Genomic DNA, 17,785 nt, shown 5'->3' with positions numbered 1-17,785 from the left:
GCTATCAAGACTCAAGCTTACACTTTTGGCTTTCACTACATTCAAGACTGGATGCTTCCATGCATTAAAAACAGCTTGGAAAGGCATTAAGACCTTTTTTGCCCACCTCTAGGTAACTAGGCAAAAACTCCATTGTGTATTGGAGTGACTGAATTTACCTAGTCCTTCTTCCCAGTAGAGAAAGGTGACCATGCCAAACATAGTCTTAGGTGGTGTTTGGCAGTTGTATGCAGTGGGAGGGGTCTAGCTGTAGGGAAGGAGGTATTTGCATTTATGAAAATGAGCAGCTTCCTTTCTTGTCCATGTGTGATGGAGAGAATAGATCTACCACGTCACCTAGGAATGTCTTGTTTTCAGATCCCATGTGTGCGATTAGTGGTTTGGGCTCCAGTCAAAGCAGTAAATGTCATTGAGCTATCTAGTGAGAATGAGAAACATCTAAATATGTCTATCTTTTTTTTTTATTCTAGGTTCTCATTGGAGTTGATATTCTAGTAGACTTCAGCTATGCAGACGATCAAGTGTGTAGTCGTGGGTGATGGTGCTGTTGGTAAAACCTGTCTCTTAATTTCTTACACAACAAATAAATTCCCGTCGGAATATGTACCAACGGTAAGTGTGTGGATGGCTCCAGTTATTCTTTGGGCATGATGGGATAAGGCAGCATGAGTTTCCTTCCGAAGTAGCCTTTATGGTGTGCATGCCTTAATAACTTGTTCTTACAGCCTGCTTTCCTGTTGGAGACTGACTAATACATCATGGAAAAGTAATAATCAGTGTGTTTGGTACACTGCTGCTGCCTATCTTTTGCATTACCTGGTAGTGCTGGGATGCCTTTCCTGCATTTGGTTGATTCCTGCTGCCTGACTGCTTTGCAGAATCAGGACTTCTGTTTGTTGATGGCTACCAGCTGGATTCTGTGAACAAGATTACTTGCAGTTGTTAGGACTGCTGAGTGGAGAGCAAGGAGCAGGAACACCTGCTCTTGCTCTCTCAGTTCTTGCCACATCTTCATTTTTAGGGAAAGTACTATTTTATGTTGCTAGAATAGTCAGTGACTACAGTTAACATTTTCTGATGCTCATTTTTGCTTTGCAGCTCTGAAAGATCCAGAGGTCATGCAGTGATCTATGGAGTGTGGCTAGTTATTTCTCATGCTTAGCTGAAGTCATATTTGGATCTAGACTGCACAGTCTCATTCAAGTTGTACTTCCAGACATTTGCCAACTTTTGTGTAGTCCTTGACTATTTCTAAGTAAGCTTTTTGAGTTTTACAGGCTCAGTTTTCTGAGATACTGAATCCCTTGGTTTATCTAAAGATCACGTTGGGAGCAGTTTGCTGACTGCCTGTGAGGCATGTACATTATCTTTCTAATAGGAAAGTGCTTTTCTTGTTCATATTGCATATTCAAGATCAGCATACTGACACTGAGGTGGTTCAGTTTTTTTTAGTGAGGATGCTGAAAGAGACTTTGACATCTGGATGCTCTTTTTCCTGGTTTTCTGTTAGGGACCTGAGAAGGCTGTCTTCTACCCATATAGAAATTTAAGAGTTTACTTAGGTAGCCCAAACAAATTTGGGTCTGGAAATGCATTGCAAAGAGGTTGAATGCCTGTTGGTGAGAGTCAGTGATTTTTTTTTGTTATTATAAAGCAACTTAAAAGAACAGCTAGCTCCTCAGAGATGCCAGGTAGCTCTGCCTGATAGCTCTTTCAGAATGGCTACTTCTTTATAAAAATGTCCTCTCCTTGTGGCAAAGAAGTTGCAGTGAACTTCATTGCCTCTGTTTGAGGTATTGGCTTTGTATGCTGTCCAAACATCTTCAACTTGCCAAATTTGAGATTTGTTGAGAATAGGACAGGCTCCCACAGAATAAAAATATTTGTGTTTAGTTGTAGATCTGAAATGAAAGATGAAAGGACTCCCAAAGCTGAGAGTATTCAGGTTGGATGCAGTGGCCACTGTTAGGAACCTGAGGGTTGTGCTGTAGGCATGGAGATGTAAGTTCATCTCATTGAGATCCTCTCTCTATGGACCGCTGGAGAAGAAGTTGCATTTGAAACTGTGTTTTGCCATTCTGAAGTTTTTGAATGGTGTCAAGTATCTTTTTGTCATTCTTCTAGGACAACTACATCCTGTCTGAACCTCTAGAAATCTGCCCTATTTAAGCTATTCTTTATGGTTAACATAAAGGCAACACAAGACAAATTGAAAATGGTCAGTGAGTTCAGGCAGTGGGTGTTTTTATACTTAGCCCAAGTGAATTGACCCTTAATTATGTTGAAAAATGTTATAATCTTAAAATGTGTATTTTGAAAGCTTGTGAGTTTGTCTACTGTCCTGCAGATGGTAGTACTGTCTGTAAATCTCTGCTAACAAGCAAAGTGGAAAGAGCTATTAAAAGTAAGTTACTTGCCAGTAAAGTGTGTTCAAGGTGTGCTAAGGCTTCTTTACAGCACTTCTTAAAATTGTCCCATGTTTCTGGAATAGTATTTACCTCAGAACCTTATGGCTTGAGGAACTAGCTGTTCTGGGGATATCACAGGCCTATTCTTAATTCTGTGGATGGCCTAGAGGTGTATTTCATACTCTGGTAAGTAACCTCTGATACTCCAGCTAATACTTCTGGCAATAAATAGGCAAAGAAATATAATGGATAGCATTGTTCCCAAAATGAAAGCAGGCTGTCTGAGAGTTGACAAGTTTTAGTATTCCCAGAAAGTTTGTGGCTAAATAAGGACCACTTTTAGAGTAAGGTGGGTAGGACTCAAACTGCTTAACAAAACTGTTTAAGCAGGAAGAGAACCTGGAGATAAAGCTCTGCTTTTGAGAACCTGGTAAATACTGGTGGTAGCTGAAGGCCAGTGTGCCGACAAGCACTGGGAATCCAGCTGCAGCGGCTACTGCAAAGTGTTGAGAGGAAGGTGGCACCCTTCTTCCTTGAGTGTGTTCAGCAGTACAGGGCACAAAGCAATTGGTAAAGGTAGGGCTGCTTTAGCACATCAGTAACAGTCTGGCTTCAAACTGAGCTGCTCTGTGTGTGTGGGCACTGGAGTGGCTGGTGTAAACTGCCTGTGCTGTTGCTCTGCAGCTGTACTTGTGCAGCAAGTGTGGCCAAAACATTGATGGAGAATGCACCAGTTCAGACTGATAGATTAGTTTCTTTGACTTGGCTCTGTGTTTTGCAGCTCTTTTTTGAGGATATTTCTCAGTGGGAGATGGGTTTCATACTGGCACTGCACATGGTTTGTTACCTGCATGTTTTTGACATCATTGCCATTCTCAAAAAAGGCAATGAGGGGCATGCCTGTGGAAAGGCACTGGTGACAGATGGGTAGTGGCAGATCAGGTGTGAGTCCTGTAACACGAAAGCTCATGCCACCTGCTGTAATGGGCTGCCTGGACTGGCAGGAATTGAAACTTCTTGTTGGTCTAATTCTTGCTCTGGTTTTTAGCCTGTTTGGCACAATTGAGGATGAAATTGTCTGTGGATTATGCTTAGACTGTAGTTGCCAGGTTTGTCTGAAGGCTAGCCTTGTAACCCTGGCCTCCTTAGGGCTGAACCCCAGACTGTTTCAATAGTGACTGTGCCTTAAAAAAAAAAAAAAATAATCTGTTTTGCAGACAGGGAGGTTAAAAAGAAACAAATGAATGAACAGAAACCCCACCAAAAACATGATGAGGGAAGAATGCATGCTAATCCCCCTGAAGGGCAGCTACAAGGAGTTTTATCAACCCCCTGTCCCCTGGGCAAAAATGAGGGGATATCTTTGGGGGGATTAAGCTGCTGACCATCTTCTGACATCTGAAAAAAACAAATTCTCTGGCCTTAAGTGTGGAGCATACCAGTTTCTTGTTCTGTGCCTAGCAATAGATGAGTCGTCAGCCTGACTTGGCCTTCGGAGTCTTGAAGTAGTAGTCGTGGCATATCGAATATGCTCTGTGAAATGCCTTCCACCCTCCTCCAGCCTGAAGGTCTTACTTGTAGCTGGACACTTTCTGGGGTGTTCAGTAAGGCAAAACTCAGTGCAGTGTGTAAAGGATTGGGCTGCAGGTGATGGAGATGAGTGTTGGAATCTCTCACAGTGCTTCAAAATCTTGAATGCTAATCCAAAATAGTATGAGAGGTGGGCTCCTGCTTCTAGCTGATTGTTCCTGGGGATATGCAGCATGCTGTGGCCATAGCTGCTTTCTCAGTCACTGTGAGTTGTGAGAAGTTTGGGGGGGAGGGGGGGGCGGAAATTAGTGTGATGTCAGGTATTGCTTTAACCAGAACAGTCAGGTGCAAAGGAGACGGGTCTCAACTCTTGGGCGTTCAGCTTTGAAGTGCTGTCTCGCTGGTGTTATCTCAATTTTTAGTGGGATTTTTTCAAGAACCTAAGCTCTTAATAAAGCCCTGTTAATAGATGCATGTGACTGCTTATTTCTCCATGTCCCTCCCTCCCTCACATGAAAAGCTTTTGAGATGACTGTTAGCCTCTTTAATGTTGTGGTTTATTTCAGCTGTGGGAGCTGCTCAGACTTCAGTTTTTGTGTTGAAGCAGGGCTTTCCTATCCTTATTCAGAGATCTCAGCTGTCTCTGAGTAACCTTGCAGCACAGTATGCAGGGACAGGTTGGTTGTTTTTTATTGTGGGAAGGATTTTTTGCCAAAGGTACTTTCTGAAATACCGTCTATTGAGGTTCTGAAGATAAAATGATTATTGAAATTAAGGATACTGACCTCAGACAGTATACTCCTTAATGCTGAGTATGTGGGCGTTGAAGGAGAAGGCTTTGGGTAGGTCCTCATCCTCAGTTGTATTGTAAACAAGTTACTGGGTAAAGCATTTGGTAGTGTTAGCTTTTGATCTGTGTTGCGGGTCTGCCCTTGAGGACAGGATTGTTGTGCCAGATGCTGTACAAAGACAACATAATTTGGTCTTCTGGAGTTAGGTTCTCCATTAGATTGAGAGTAAATTTGACACAGACTGATTTTGACCAACTATATTGCTTCCTCCAAAGATGGAGGATAAATTCCTGTTGAAAAGATGGATTCTGTATTGAATTTCCTAAATGTTCAGAAAGATGAGCTTCAGAGAACTCGGGTCCTGTGAGAAGCTCCATAGCTCTGTGCCCTGAAGGGCAGGGCTGAAACCTATCAGTTCTGTCTTTGTGGGGACATGTTTACTGTGTCAGACCAAGTCTAAAGGTTGACATTTCTGTGGCAATGTGGGAAACCTCTTTGCAATTACAGGCAAGAGCTGTTGCAGGTGTTTTGCTCAGTGGCTTTTACCTGTTATATGCAGTGGTATACCTAGTGTGCCTTTGCTTTAGATACCTTATAGAAACAGCTAGTGCATCCCTATTTGGAATTGAATTTTTCTTTTAACAGCCTGAATGGTAATAGCACTGTAAACCTAATGGCTTCTGTTATCCTGTGCAGATGACTAGTACAAATTGGAGGTGGTCTGGCAAGGTGAGTAGGATGATGGTTTGAAAGATAGCTTATTCCCATCCTCTTAAATGTATTTCTCTTTTCTTACCAGGTTTTTGATAACTATGCTGTAACAGTGATGATTGGAGGAGAGCCTTATACCCTAGGCCTCTTTGATACTGCAGGTGAGAAAATCAAGTGCTTGTGTCATTGTAACTGCCCAAGATTTAGTGGAGGAGATGTTGAGCATGCAGTCACATAGTTCTTTTTTTCTGTGAAGGGGGGAAAAAAATCTTTCTTGATTCTTCATTACTGACCTGTGGGGAGTTGCTCAGTTGAGTTTATTAAAAAAAAAAAAACAACCAAACAAAACCCAAACAACAACAACAAAAAAAACCCAAGAAAACCTTCCACTTCTTTTACAGCTGTTTTATTTTGTGGCACCATATGACAACTTTAAGTCTTTCACCTCCAATCTAGGTGATACCTGAAAGATAAAGGGTTTCTATGCTTTTAAACAAAACTGAAGGAGAAGAGTGTGTTGAATAAAACATGTGGATTGTATGTGGTTTTTGTTTAGTAAATTGCCTATTTCTTGACCAAATGTCAAGACAAAATGATTAGTATCAGAACATCTTAGATGTGCATGAGGCACGTCTCTGCATCCTTAACCTGGATGAAATCAGGATGTTGTGTGGAGTTTCATAAGCCCTCTCGCTGTGTGCTTTCTTAAATTAGAAATAAACCTACAGGCTTCTTTGTTCATGGTTATTAGACTCTCTCAGTTTCTTGATGGAGAAATGTACAGTGATTAAACAGCTACACACACTGCTTTGCACATGTGAATATTTAGCAAAAAAGGGTAGAAGCTAATTCAACTGTTAGTTACCCAGTCCCCCACCTGTAATAATACCAAACTGGTATGGCAGCATCTCGTATTGTAAACTATCTTCAAGAGAATCCTTCCAGAGAGTTTAGTTGATAAGATGCTACCTAAAATTGTCTTGATAGAACTTAATCTGCCTGTTTTCAGCTGTAATCTTATAGATGCATCATTAGTGTCATATTTGATTGATGAAATGATTTTACTATAGCTTCAATTAGCTCTTCACATTCTTCTCCCAAATGTGATTTGTGTGTTACTTATTGCAAACACCTTAGTTCTTGGGTAAGGGGTTAAGCAGAGGAGAGGCTTCTTCCTGACACACATTGCATAGGCTGGTGTAGGGACCAGTACTTAGGTCTCAACTATAGCATTCTGATACCTGCATGGGTGGAAGCTGTGTTAGGTCCTTCTCTGCCTGTTTTCCTGCTGATGTCCTCTAGGTTCAGACCTCTGGAAACTGCTGAGTGTGTAGATATGTATATCCATGTACTGTCTATCAACATGAGTGCAGTGACCCATCTACTAATTCTGAAAACTTGTCAAGTGGCTTTAGTGCATGTAGGTAATTCTATGCACTTGTGAATAAAAAGGCTTTCCTTTTGGAGCTGGGCTTCTAAGTGGGAGACTTTTGTTCTTTAAAGGTCACCTGCCTTTTGCTAAATAGTAGCCAGCACAAGTTACAGAACTTAACAATGAGTAAACCCCCTATTATTAACTGTCAAATTGAAGAAAAAAAGAAAAAAAAAAATTTTTGTTTTGAACTTGTGCTATGAAGACAAAGCTTTTTGGAGTAGTCTGTTGATGGCAACAAGATATTTTGGTTAGTGGTTTGCTCCTCTGTGTCCAGCCAAGTATGATAGCTGTAACAAGCTGTTAGACCTCTGTCTTCAAACTGTAGGTCTTCCTCTACTGAGATGTCCCAGGTGTTTAGCCATCTCCTTCAAGATCTCAAAGGTCTTTGTCCTGTGTGATAGGTGTGAGAGCATCCATTGAAATCTGAGGCATCTTGAAAAAGTCTTTCTGATTTGGTTGCCAACAAGTACAGCAGCTCCTTTAGTGCCAGGTTTGTTTTCTAAAAACAGTGCTATTGAATTGAGCAGGAGAAGTTTAAGAATGAGCTCAGGCAGAGCCAGGCTGGTGGGTCAGTGCTAATGATGCCCTTGCAGGGACTGCCTGCTCTCTTACGGACCCAAAGGGGAGAGCCTGGCTTCCTCTGAAGCACAGCCTGCACTGGGACTTTGGTGCGTTTTTAGGGGTATGCTGCTTGACAGCCTGAACACACTCACCTCCAACAGCAGCATTCTTCTCTTACTGCTTGGAGGACACTTCCCTAAGTGTTCACAAGCATAAGTCAGAATGTTCTAGTGAACAAAACTGCTTTCTTTTTTTCCTACAAACTGCATGGTTTTTGCAGGGTAATGAAATTTGATGGCATAATACTTTTAATGAATGGTGCAGAAGACCTCATCTATAACCAGATCCATGTTCTGCCACTTTCGTTAGAATTGAAGGAAGTGTTATGCAGTCTGAGGGTGTTTGATCTAAAAATTTATTAGAGCATACTCCTATCAGACTTCCCAGCTCTCCTGTGACTTTTAAGGAGCTTGTTGTTACATAGCAATTGAATGAATTCTGTATTTGAAAACTGGGATCTTCAAATGTTTAGGTTCGGGGCATGTGTATTTGTTTAAGAGTTAGGATTAATAGCAATAATGCTATTGTGCTGGAATATGCATTCTAACCACCTGTAAAGGGCAGTATTTCACTGTATGGGTCTAATACTGTATTGCTTCTCTTCTAGGTCAGGAAGACTATGATAGATTACGACCCCTCAGCTATCCACAGACAGATGTGTTTCTGGTGTGTTTTTCAGTGGTGTCTCCTTCTTCATTTGAAAATGTGAAAGAAAAGGTTGGTGGAACTCTGCCTAAAAAGGGAGCTGCTGCAGTGATTTCAGAAACGTGAGGAGTTATCTTAGGTGGTTAGTAACAAACATTGTGTCTTCTCTGTCTTTAGTGGGTACCTGAAATTACTCACCACTGTCCAAAGACTCCTTTCCTGCTTGTTGGGACCCAGATTGATCTAAGAGATGATCCCTCAACAATTGAGAAACTTGCCAAGAACAAGCAGAAGCCCATAACTCCAGAGACAGCTGAAAAACTGGCCCGGGACCTGAAGGCTGTCAAATACGTGGAATGCTCTGCACTTACGCAGGTGAGGGTTGGCCTTTGACCATTTTTGCTTGTTTGTATTCCATATTTCTTTTCAGTTTCAGGCAAAACCAGATCAATATGGATGTGAAAGGGTATGAGTTCTGTTTCTGCTGTTGACACAGTAGTTTTCTTTTGTCCTGTTGTTTTACAACAACCTCGTACCACAAGGAGTTGGCAGTGGTAGAAGGAAAATCAGCCTGTGAAGATTAGGCATAGTATAGAGGGGTGATGGAGGAGGATGTGCTTGCTGTGTTTGCTTTTGTGTTAGAGGAAAATAGCTATTGCAAACTTAGAAGGTGTGTTAGGGACGAGAAGTGCATTAGGACACAGAATGGAGCTCACTAATGAAGAAAGGCAAAGAAAAAAAAACTGTCAGAAAAGTCAGTTCTGGTACTTCTGTCTCTTCCTGTGCAGTTGGTGGTGAGTTATGTTTCCTGTGCCTGCCTTAAGATGGAAGTTCTGTTGAAACGGAAAATGACAATGAAATAGTTCTTAAGACATAAACGTGGTGATGTGTTCACAAGTTAGTTCATACAACGAGTCTAAAGCCAACTAAAATACCTTATTTGAGGCCAGGAAAGCTGATTATTCTTTCCTTGTGTTAGGAATACTAGAGTGGGGTGGATAGGAGCCATTGGCTGGCTAGCTGGCGTGTTGCCTTGACTTTGGATGCCCTGGGAACTTAATCTTGTATGCCTACTCTTGTAGAATTGATTACAACTCTTTAACAATTTCCTTAATGCTACTCTGTAAAGAATTTGTCCCTACCTGATGTGCATGGAGCTAGGGCTGCACAGTATCGAGTACCTCACTCTTTTGAGTTTTGTTGTGCATTCATCTCTAGCATCTTGAGCACAAAGCTTTATCGCTAAACTTCATGAAGCCTGAAGTTCTGCTTATCTTGCACCTTTTGGCACCAAGATTGCATGTTGACTCTTCCATTTGGAATCCTGAGTCTCTCTTTTTGTAATAAAGCTTTGCCTGAGTGTTTGCTGAGAAGGAAGTGCTTTTGATGGAATTGTGCAGGACACTGGCACTGGAGGTGGTGTGACGAGGCACACTGCAGTTTGTCCTGGGCATCCCTGATCAAAAGGTGGTCTTGGCTGTGCTTCCTTACTGCTCATGTGCAAGCTGAGGGTTATTTGTGCTTGAGTTGTAGTTCTGTTAGATGTTTCAGTCCTGAAATACCATTTTAGATGGTGCCTGGCACATCCTGAATGCTGCTGCTAACTAGGCTGTAGAAGCTGTTAGTTGGACTTTTTGTCCTGTATTGCTCACTGAGACCCTTTCCTCTAGCTTTGAACTTGCGTTGTTCAGTCTGCTCAAATTGCATGGAAGCACTTTGAGTTACTAGACTAAGAGTTGATATGATTAAAAATTTCAGTGTTTATCCATTCTTTTTATTTCCAGATAGACTAAACTGTATCTGTTGCAGAGAACAGCTTTATGCACTTGGAAGCTCAGCCTGCATTTCTTCCAGAGCACTAGTGCTTGTATACCCATTGATGGTTTTAGGAATCGAGAGTAACCTGGCAGGAGGGTTCAGAAGCCTTCTCACCTGGAAGACTAGTTGGTTTGCATCTGCTCTATTCTTCCTTTGTTTGTTGTGACACCCTCCCCACCCCCACCTCCCCAGCCAAAACACCTTTTTCTTCAGTCTGTCAGTAATAGCTGCCAAACAGAAATGGAGATTACCTGCAAAGCGTTGTTTGAAATTCCCGGCAGTGTTCTAGCTGACAGCTTGCTAAACTCAGAAGTCTGCTGGCTCTCCTAGCCAAGAGGGTTGTTTCCCTGCCTGCAAGGCAGTGTTGTAGTAGCTGGTTTCAACTGAAGCTAGACTCAGCTGGGTAGTTCGGTCTCTCTTTACCTTGGCTTCTGTCTACACAGTTCACGTCAGCAGTCTAGGGTGTTTTTTTTTTTCCTTCCCAACTAATTCACAAGTGACTTTGGTTACTTGCTACTGTGGTATCATAAAATCATGGAGCCAGAGCATGCTTTTTTCCCTGGAAGAATTTGCTTGTCTGTGTGGAAGAGTCAATGTTCTGAAAGTACTAGGTGAGTTGCAAGAGGCTGAGTTTCTGAGCCTTTTCTGTAAAGGCAGAGTATCTTCTCCTTGAGTCTGGATGACTGTAGTACTGAGGAGTCAGTTCTATTCCCAGTTTCCTCAGGTTGTGGAATCCCTTTTTGTGATGAAGGCAACTTCAATGTCTGTCTTCAACTTTTCTCTACAGAATAGTACCCAATACCCTGTAAGAAGTAGATAACCCTTTGCTATTAGGAAAGGGTGACTGAGAAACAGATTACCACTAAAATGATTGTTGCTTCTGTTAAATTTAGGAGTTGTTAAATGTCTAAGTGGACTTTCTGAAGCTCAACGCTAGTACCTAACACAGAGGATAACTTTGAATTCAGTTCCTTTTTTCCCCCCTGATACTGGGTTGACAGTTTTGACAGATTTATAAAGTGTCTTAAATTGCACATGAATGGAGGGAGTAAAGGGAGCCTGAGCTCAACCTGTTCCCCACTGCAGCACAGGAGCCATGTTACTTGAACTGGAGTATCGAGGCCTGTGTGCCAGTGGTATCAAACACGCTTCCCTTCACGTGGTTACTCTTATCATGCAGGCTTTTAACCTCAGTCTCATTTGCACAACAATTTTGTCCCTGTTGTGTGTTTTTCCTCCTCTTCCCTTATCCCTATTTTTTGCTAGGTCCTTCAAAACAAATCCCAAATTCTGTTCTTTTAAACTAATTTCTCCTGTGCAATAGAAAACAAAAAGGAGTCTCCAAGTAAGAGAATTAAGCAAGCATGTTTTCTTAACTCTTGCCCTGTCTGGGTTCTTAATCTATCTAACAGTATGTAATTGAGTTTATACTACAGTCTTGTTTTTTGCAGAGAAAGACAATCTAATTAGTACTCAGACTTCACATAGGTATTATTTATTTGAAGTCCCTAGCTCTTTTGTCAGCATGGGTTGCAACTAATTTAAAAAAAAAAAGTTGCTGGGGAGGATGTACAGAATGATTGTACATGGTAATTTCCTTAACTTCTGTTCTTTTAAAGATAATCTTGCATGTAACATGATGGACTTAAATGCTTCCCGATGGAATTGCCTTAGAGATCTCCCATGTATGTGTTTCAGTAAAACAAGATTAAAGACCGTGTAAAAGTGATATATCCAGTCTAACCTGTGAGGGAGAAACCAGTTACATTTGAATGATTTAAAAAAATCTTAATTTTGCAAAGACTGCAATTGTTTACAGGAGGTAATTTAATCTTTTCTGTTTGTCTTTGGGATAAAGCAGTTATTCTGAATTTACGAAGGTCGCACTCATGACAGTAGATTTAGGCGAGTCCAGTTAGCAGAAACTGAGCCAGGCTTCACTTCCGGTGTTCATGTGTAACATGGCAGAGTTGTGTGGGAACGGTAACACTTTGCAGTGTTCCTGTTGTGCTTAGAGCAAATGCAACGCATGCTTTGTGCTCCAGTGTAATCCCTGCAGACTCCTTGCAGCTCTGTGACTGCTTGTCTGGTGTTGGATCTCAGTTATTCCAATCCTAACACCATTTCTATCTTCCTGTGACTTGGGTGGTTATACTTGCTGTGGTAACAAAACTGAATAACTGAAACGCATCATTTCCATGCTGTCTGTCAATGTCAAAATAGCAGCACTAGTAAGGTGTATTTCATTGCTTTTTAAAACAACTGGTAGCCAGTGTCTGAAGATGACAATGGCTTATCAGAGAGGTACTGCTTTGATCCCAGATCCTGTTTTCTCAGCCATCTGGAGATCTTCAGTTATTCAGGGGCTGAATTCACAAAGCAGGGGAGTTGTTGGGAGCCTTTGCTCTGGACTAGCTGCTGCTGGGGTAGTTGGGAGCAGTAAGTCCGTGCATCTGGGGTGGTTGCTTGTCCACAGTGGGCGACTACAAAAGGTTTACCTGACCTTTTGGGTCCCTGTAGTGGGGCAAGCTGCTCTCCACTGTGTTTATTCCCCTTGTAAACTCCCCAAGTATATATTCAGCAGTTAACTGGAAATGACCATGTTCTTGCCAGTTGCTGCTGTGCTTGTGCCTCTGCCCTTCTGGGTGTTCATGTTGTCAAACGTGGTCTGTCACGTGTTCTGTCTGTCCCTGCCATTGACTTCTGGGTCATCTAAATGAGATTTTTCTCCTGGGATCTACTTTGTTTTTTGCAAAGTAAATCTGTTTACTGCCTCTGTGAATTCAGCCTGGTCTATGCTGAATGCTCTTTGTATCTGCTTGTTTTTCTCTAATCCTCTAACCTGGCTGCTGTTTTTTCTCCTCCCCTCTGTCTTGTAGAGAGGTCTGAAGAATGTGTTTGATGAGGCTATCCTAGCTGCCCTCGAGCCTCCGGAAACTCAGCCCAAAAGGAAGTGCTGTATATTCTAAACTTTCTCCTTCCCCTCTTGCTGCTGCTTCCTCTGTCCCACTACTGTAGAAACCTGGTTAAAAATGAATAAAATCACCTTGATTGAAAGCTGTTGTGTCTGCTTACCACCTTAGAGCAACCTCTGTATTAGCTCTTGGACTGAAAACAATACATAAGATCTTTAGTGAAGCGTTGTGACTGTGGAATATGAACTGGACTCGCTTAACTCTGTGCTGTGTGGGTTGCCAGATGTGGGTAGCTTTATAATTCAGGCTGTTGGGGGGAAAGGATCTGGTTACATCATTATTTAAAGAAAGATCAAAAGAATAAGACATGATGTTTGATCTTCCTGAATCCAACGGGAAGAAACAATGCGTGTTTTTTCAATTTCTACTTGTGACTCTTGTTAACTGTATTTGCATGACAAAAGTACATGAAACGGTGATCTGCAAGTTATGCTGTAATGTGAAGGGTTTTCTGGTTCTCCTTTGTGCAGTGAGATGTTTTTCTGTTGCTATTGCTTTGGCTGTCTGTGCTGTAGTGGAGTATTTGTCAGTCCTTGGGGGGAAGGAAATATCAATGTACTTGCTACTGCTTTATGAACTGTTAAAATTCTTGCTTTCACTAACATGGTAGACCTCTTCATTTCAATAATAGATCTTTAAAGCCTGTTACTGTAAGATGTAAAGCTGCTTCTTACTCTTATGCTTCTGACTTTTATTGTTTTAAGGAGAAAACATGAATTGTAGCTTGTCTTTAAATTTTGAAATTAAAAATTGCAGTTGTTTGTATAAATGACTGATGAAGCTTTATTCCGATTTGCACTCCCTGGCTTCAGTTTCACACTTAATGCAATGTACGGTACCCGCTTCGTACTCCTTCCATCTTGACTTCTCTGATAACATGCACAGCTTCTGGGCTCTACCTGGCTGCTTCTAACCGTTGGGCGGCTGGAAGCCTGACCAGAGCGTGTATGGGACTGACTTATCGTTGCATGCTTGCCTTGTCTCTTCTCTCCCCTGACACGGGTGTCTGCACTGCTGTACCTGGCGTGCTGCAGATCGAGCTCTTCCATTTGAATGCAGCACTTTCTGCTTTGTCGTGAGCATGTGAAATGTCTTCGTAGCCAACTAATCATAAAAATTGCCTTAAGGGAATGACTTTGGTACGTGTGTTTTGCTTCTTGTGAAGTATACTGGCCTAGTCTCAAAGGATTCACGTTCTTGTTCAGAAAACCAGATGCTGTGCTGAGGAGCTTCTAACCACAGCAACACAGCTTGGACAGAGCTGGGCAAAGGAGACTGGGAGTTGTAGATGGCAAACCTCGATTCATCATTAGAGGGGTTTGTCTGCCACTTGGCTTTCTGTGGTTTTGTTTGTGTGAAAACTCAAAAATGAGACTGCCCCTTTCTCTCTTTGCCCCTTTTCAGAAAGGCCTAAAGAATGTATTTGACGAAGCGATATTGGCTGCCCTGGAGCCTCCGGAGCCGAAGAAGACTCGCAGGTGTGTGCTGCTATGAACGTCCCTCCACAGCCCCTTCTGCAAAGCTGGTGTTTGATGTCATACTAAAAGCAATGTTTAAATCAAACTAAAGATACAAATTTTAAAATTTGTTTTCGCAATAATGACAAATGCCCTGCACTCCCATCTCCCCCACACGATCCCTGTGTGAGATGAGAATGTTAGTGTTTATTCCCCAGTGCCCCCTCAATTCAGTTAAAGTAGTTAATTTTGAGTAATTACGTATTATCAGAAAACACTGATCAGTACTAGTTTTTTATTTTGTTTACTGTTTCTAATTTTTTTGTTTAAAATCCAGGCATGCTTGTGATGACTTTTTCTGTAACAGACTAATTCTAGGCTGTTTTACTGAAGCCTTGTCCCTTACGCCAGTCTGGCAAGACTTGGGTCTGGTTTCAAGAACTTCTGGGGCTGTTCTGCAGCCAGCCAGTGGCCTGGGTGTGAGCAAACTTTAGTACTAAAGACAAATACAGGAAAGTAAAGTGTCCCAAGCTGGTGCTCCTCTGAGGAGGAGTGTAGAAAATGTATCTGCATCTCCTCTGAAGTTGCCTTGTATCTTTTCCCCTGGCTTTCCACTGTGCAGGTCATAAATTTCTACCCCATCCTCTAAGTTATGAAACCTTAGGAATAGGAGAATCCTTTTCTCTGGATGCACCATCAGACTTGAAACTAGCTTGCCAGTCTCTTCCTTAATCTTTGACGACATAAGCTTTTGTCACATGATGAAGAAATAACAGCACCTTCTTAAGTGTGCCCAACTGATTCAGTTGGCTTTTAACAAATCCATCTTCTGCCAATCCTTAATTACTAGAGAAATGCTTACGATGACCAGCGTATACACTGCTGTTTGGACACTCTGAAAGGACCTGGTGTATGTTAAGACAAGTTTTGGAGCTGGCCCTGGTGGTGCATCTCTTACTGGATGGCTTGGCATCCTTCAGGGAGGGGTGGAAACATAGACCTGCGTCAGTAGGAAGGAACTGCAGGAAGGGGTTTCTGATGTTTAGTGTGGTGCCATACAGGGACCAGTTGAGGGAATCCCCTTTTTCTCCATTTTGCTTGTAAGTAACCTTGAACTTGTAAGATGGGCTCCAGCCTGCTGAGGATTGTGTGCAGGGTCTTTATGTAGACTGACTGCAGTGTTGTAGGGATTTTACCAAAAATATATTTTGGCTTGCAAATTCAAAGTTTTTTAAGACTTAGGGAATCTTCTCCATCTTCCAAAATTCCGATTTCTTGTAGACTCATTAGTGTTGAACCAATGCTTTTTCATGTCTAAGTTCTTTGTATATGCATTCTTTTCAGATGTATTAAACATAAAGTATCTTCACAAGCCTGCCTGAGGGTAGTTATTTCCCTTGCCTTTCTCTTGAGTGTGAAGGACTTGTAAATATGGCTTTTATCCCTTGTGAGCCCCACTCTCCTTGCCAGTTAGAGTCTTTCCTTAATGCTTAACCCTCTCAGTTCATGTCTTCCCTCACCTCTGCTGCTGGCCTCAGTTCTCTCAAGAGTGCTCTAATATTTGATGCAATGTCTTTGCTGTCATACTCAACTCTGAAGAAAGGGCATGGTGCTTCTTAATGAAAGGAATACTCATTGTGCATGTTCACAAATATTAAAAGTTGGCTTTTGGGGGTTATTGGGCGCTTGCACCTCTTCTGTCAAGAAGCTAGTCTTTGTGGAAACTTCCTGTTGTTCCCTGTTCATGGATAGATCGCAAAAACCCTAAAGGGACAAATGACATCCTGCCGATCTCCCTTCCAAAAACACACAGGATTTATTTCACCTTCTTGTTAATTCTCCAAAGAAACATCAAAGTCTTACACTGTTGATGCATAATTTGTATTAATTATTAAAACATATTCCAAAGAACCTCGTTAAAAGTCACTTTTATTTTAAGAAGATGGCTTGTGGGTGCTGTAATCCAAAAGCTTAGTGTGAAATGTGTGTTTTTTTACTTTCCATAGTTGATTAGTGCTGCTGTTCAACTTTGCACTTCAGTTTTTAATTGCTGTCTCTGTGGGAGGCTTGGCTGTAGGTCTGTGGCTCCCAGTTGAAAGTACTGCTGGTACTTGTAATGCTTGATGACAGCTGAGCATTGGTGGCTGCTCTGTGTGCTTACAGCAGACTGAAATGGCCTTCTGCACCTTCAAATAGGTAAACCTAATTCCTATGTCTAAAGCCAGCAGCAAGACTGGTGACCAAGGGATTGTCTGCATGAAATCAGGCAGGAAACTGCCTCTAAAAGTGGAGGGAGAACCCTGCTTTAAGTAGCAGGGTTACCCTGTCAAGCTTTTTCTGTCTTGGATGCATCTTTACGTGGGGGTTGCCTATAGATATCTGGTCCCTCTGCATATGTTTTTATGGCAGCAATCTGTGCCAGTGCTTTCATACAGGTCCATTTGGCTAAGCAATGAAGTCTGCTGTTAAATCAGTGCCATGAGGTTTAACTTGGCTCTGGAGGGAATCCTCGAGATGCTGGATGATGAAAACACATACTTTTCGAAGAGCAGTGCTGCTTTCCTTCCTCTGTGTTGCATTAGCTTTGCAAAAGTCTGATAGCTCCATGACTTTGCTAGTACATAGCTGTCCCAGTCCAGAGAGAGGATAAGGTGCTGGAATTGGTTAAACAAGTTCAAACAACTTAGCTTATGGGCTTTTTCACACCATGCCTCTTCCCTCTGGAGCTCAGTAGTGAGGTCCCTCTCAAACTGGGTGTGTGAAATGTGCTCTGCATTGCCAGGTTATATGAGCTTCTCATAAGAGCTCCTTGATGACTGTCTTGTTTGAACGCATGCAAAACAGGGGCAAAACCAGTGGGAAACACTACTTTCCTCTTTCTGGGGCTGCCATTTTCAGCTAGCAGATTTGAAAGCAGAGGTCTTGGAGGCAGGTGGGAATACTTGGCACTTCCCTTGATATGGTGTGGCAAGCTAGCATGTGGTATGAGCTGGGATTGCCTTATGTGACTTGCTTTTACAATAGAGGACTTGCCTATCTGGAGGTGCACCTGCATCTCAGTGCAGTCATCTTTCTCACCTGGGAGGATTCTTGAAGTACCTGTAGTAGCTCACTAGCACGAATAGTACCTGAGGCCCGGACTGGCTGCTTAACCAACTGCTTGCTACATGTGTTAATGGTGTCTCTTACAAAGGGCCAAAAATCTCTGATGCTGAGAATCATATTAAAATTGCTGCAAGGACTGAAGGCTGCATGGAAACTGAAGAGCAGCTTCCTGTTTTTATAGCTGGGATGTGCAGCAATCTCTTAATGAAATCTTTTGGTTATTCTTGTAACTCTCCTATTCAACAGCCACTTGTCCTGCACAAGGACTATGTTAATGATTTCTGTTTTC

General features: G+C 42.1%; 1 protein-coding gene across 1 annotated transcript; it reads left to right on the top strand.

Annotated features, from left to right (window-relative positions):
- Positions 1-249: 249 nt before the first annotated feature.
- Positions 250-14,428, top strand: CDC42 (cell division cycle 42; the record flags this gene model as incomplete). Its single annotated transcript, XM_082009300.1, has 5 exons — positions 250-612; positions 5,529-5,601; positions 8,104-8,213; positions 8,319-8,516; positions 14,339-14,428. Exons 1-5 carry the CDS (start codon positions 508-510, stop codon positions 14,426-14,428), a joined length of 576 nt encoding a protein of 191 aa, XP_081865426.1. The 5' UTR covers positions 250-507.
- Positions 14,429-17,785: the final 3,357 nt, after the last annotated feature.

The sequence above is a fragment of the Phaethon aethereus genome (assembly GCF_964289735.1).
Source record: "Phaethon aethereus genome assembly, chromosome: 21".
Taxonomy (NCBI): domain Eukaryota; kingdom Metazoa; phylum Chordata; class Aves; order Phaethontiformes; family Phaethontidae; genus Phaethon; species Phaethon aethereus.
The sequence above is the reverse complement of the archived record's forward strand: the minus strand, read 5'-3'. Positions and strand labels throughout refer to the sequence as shown.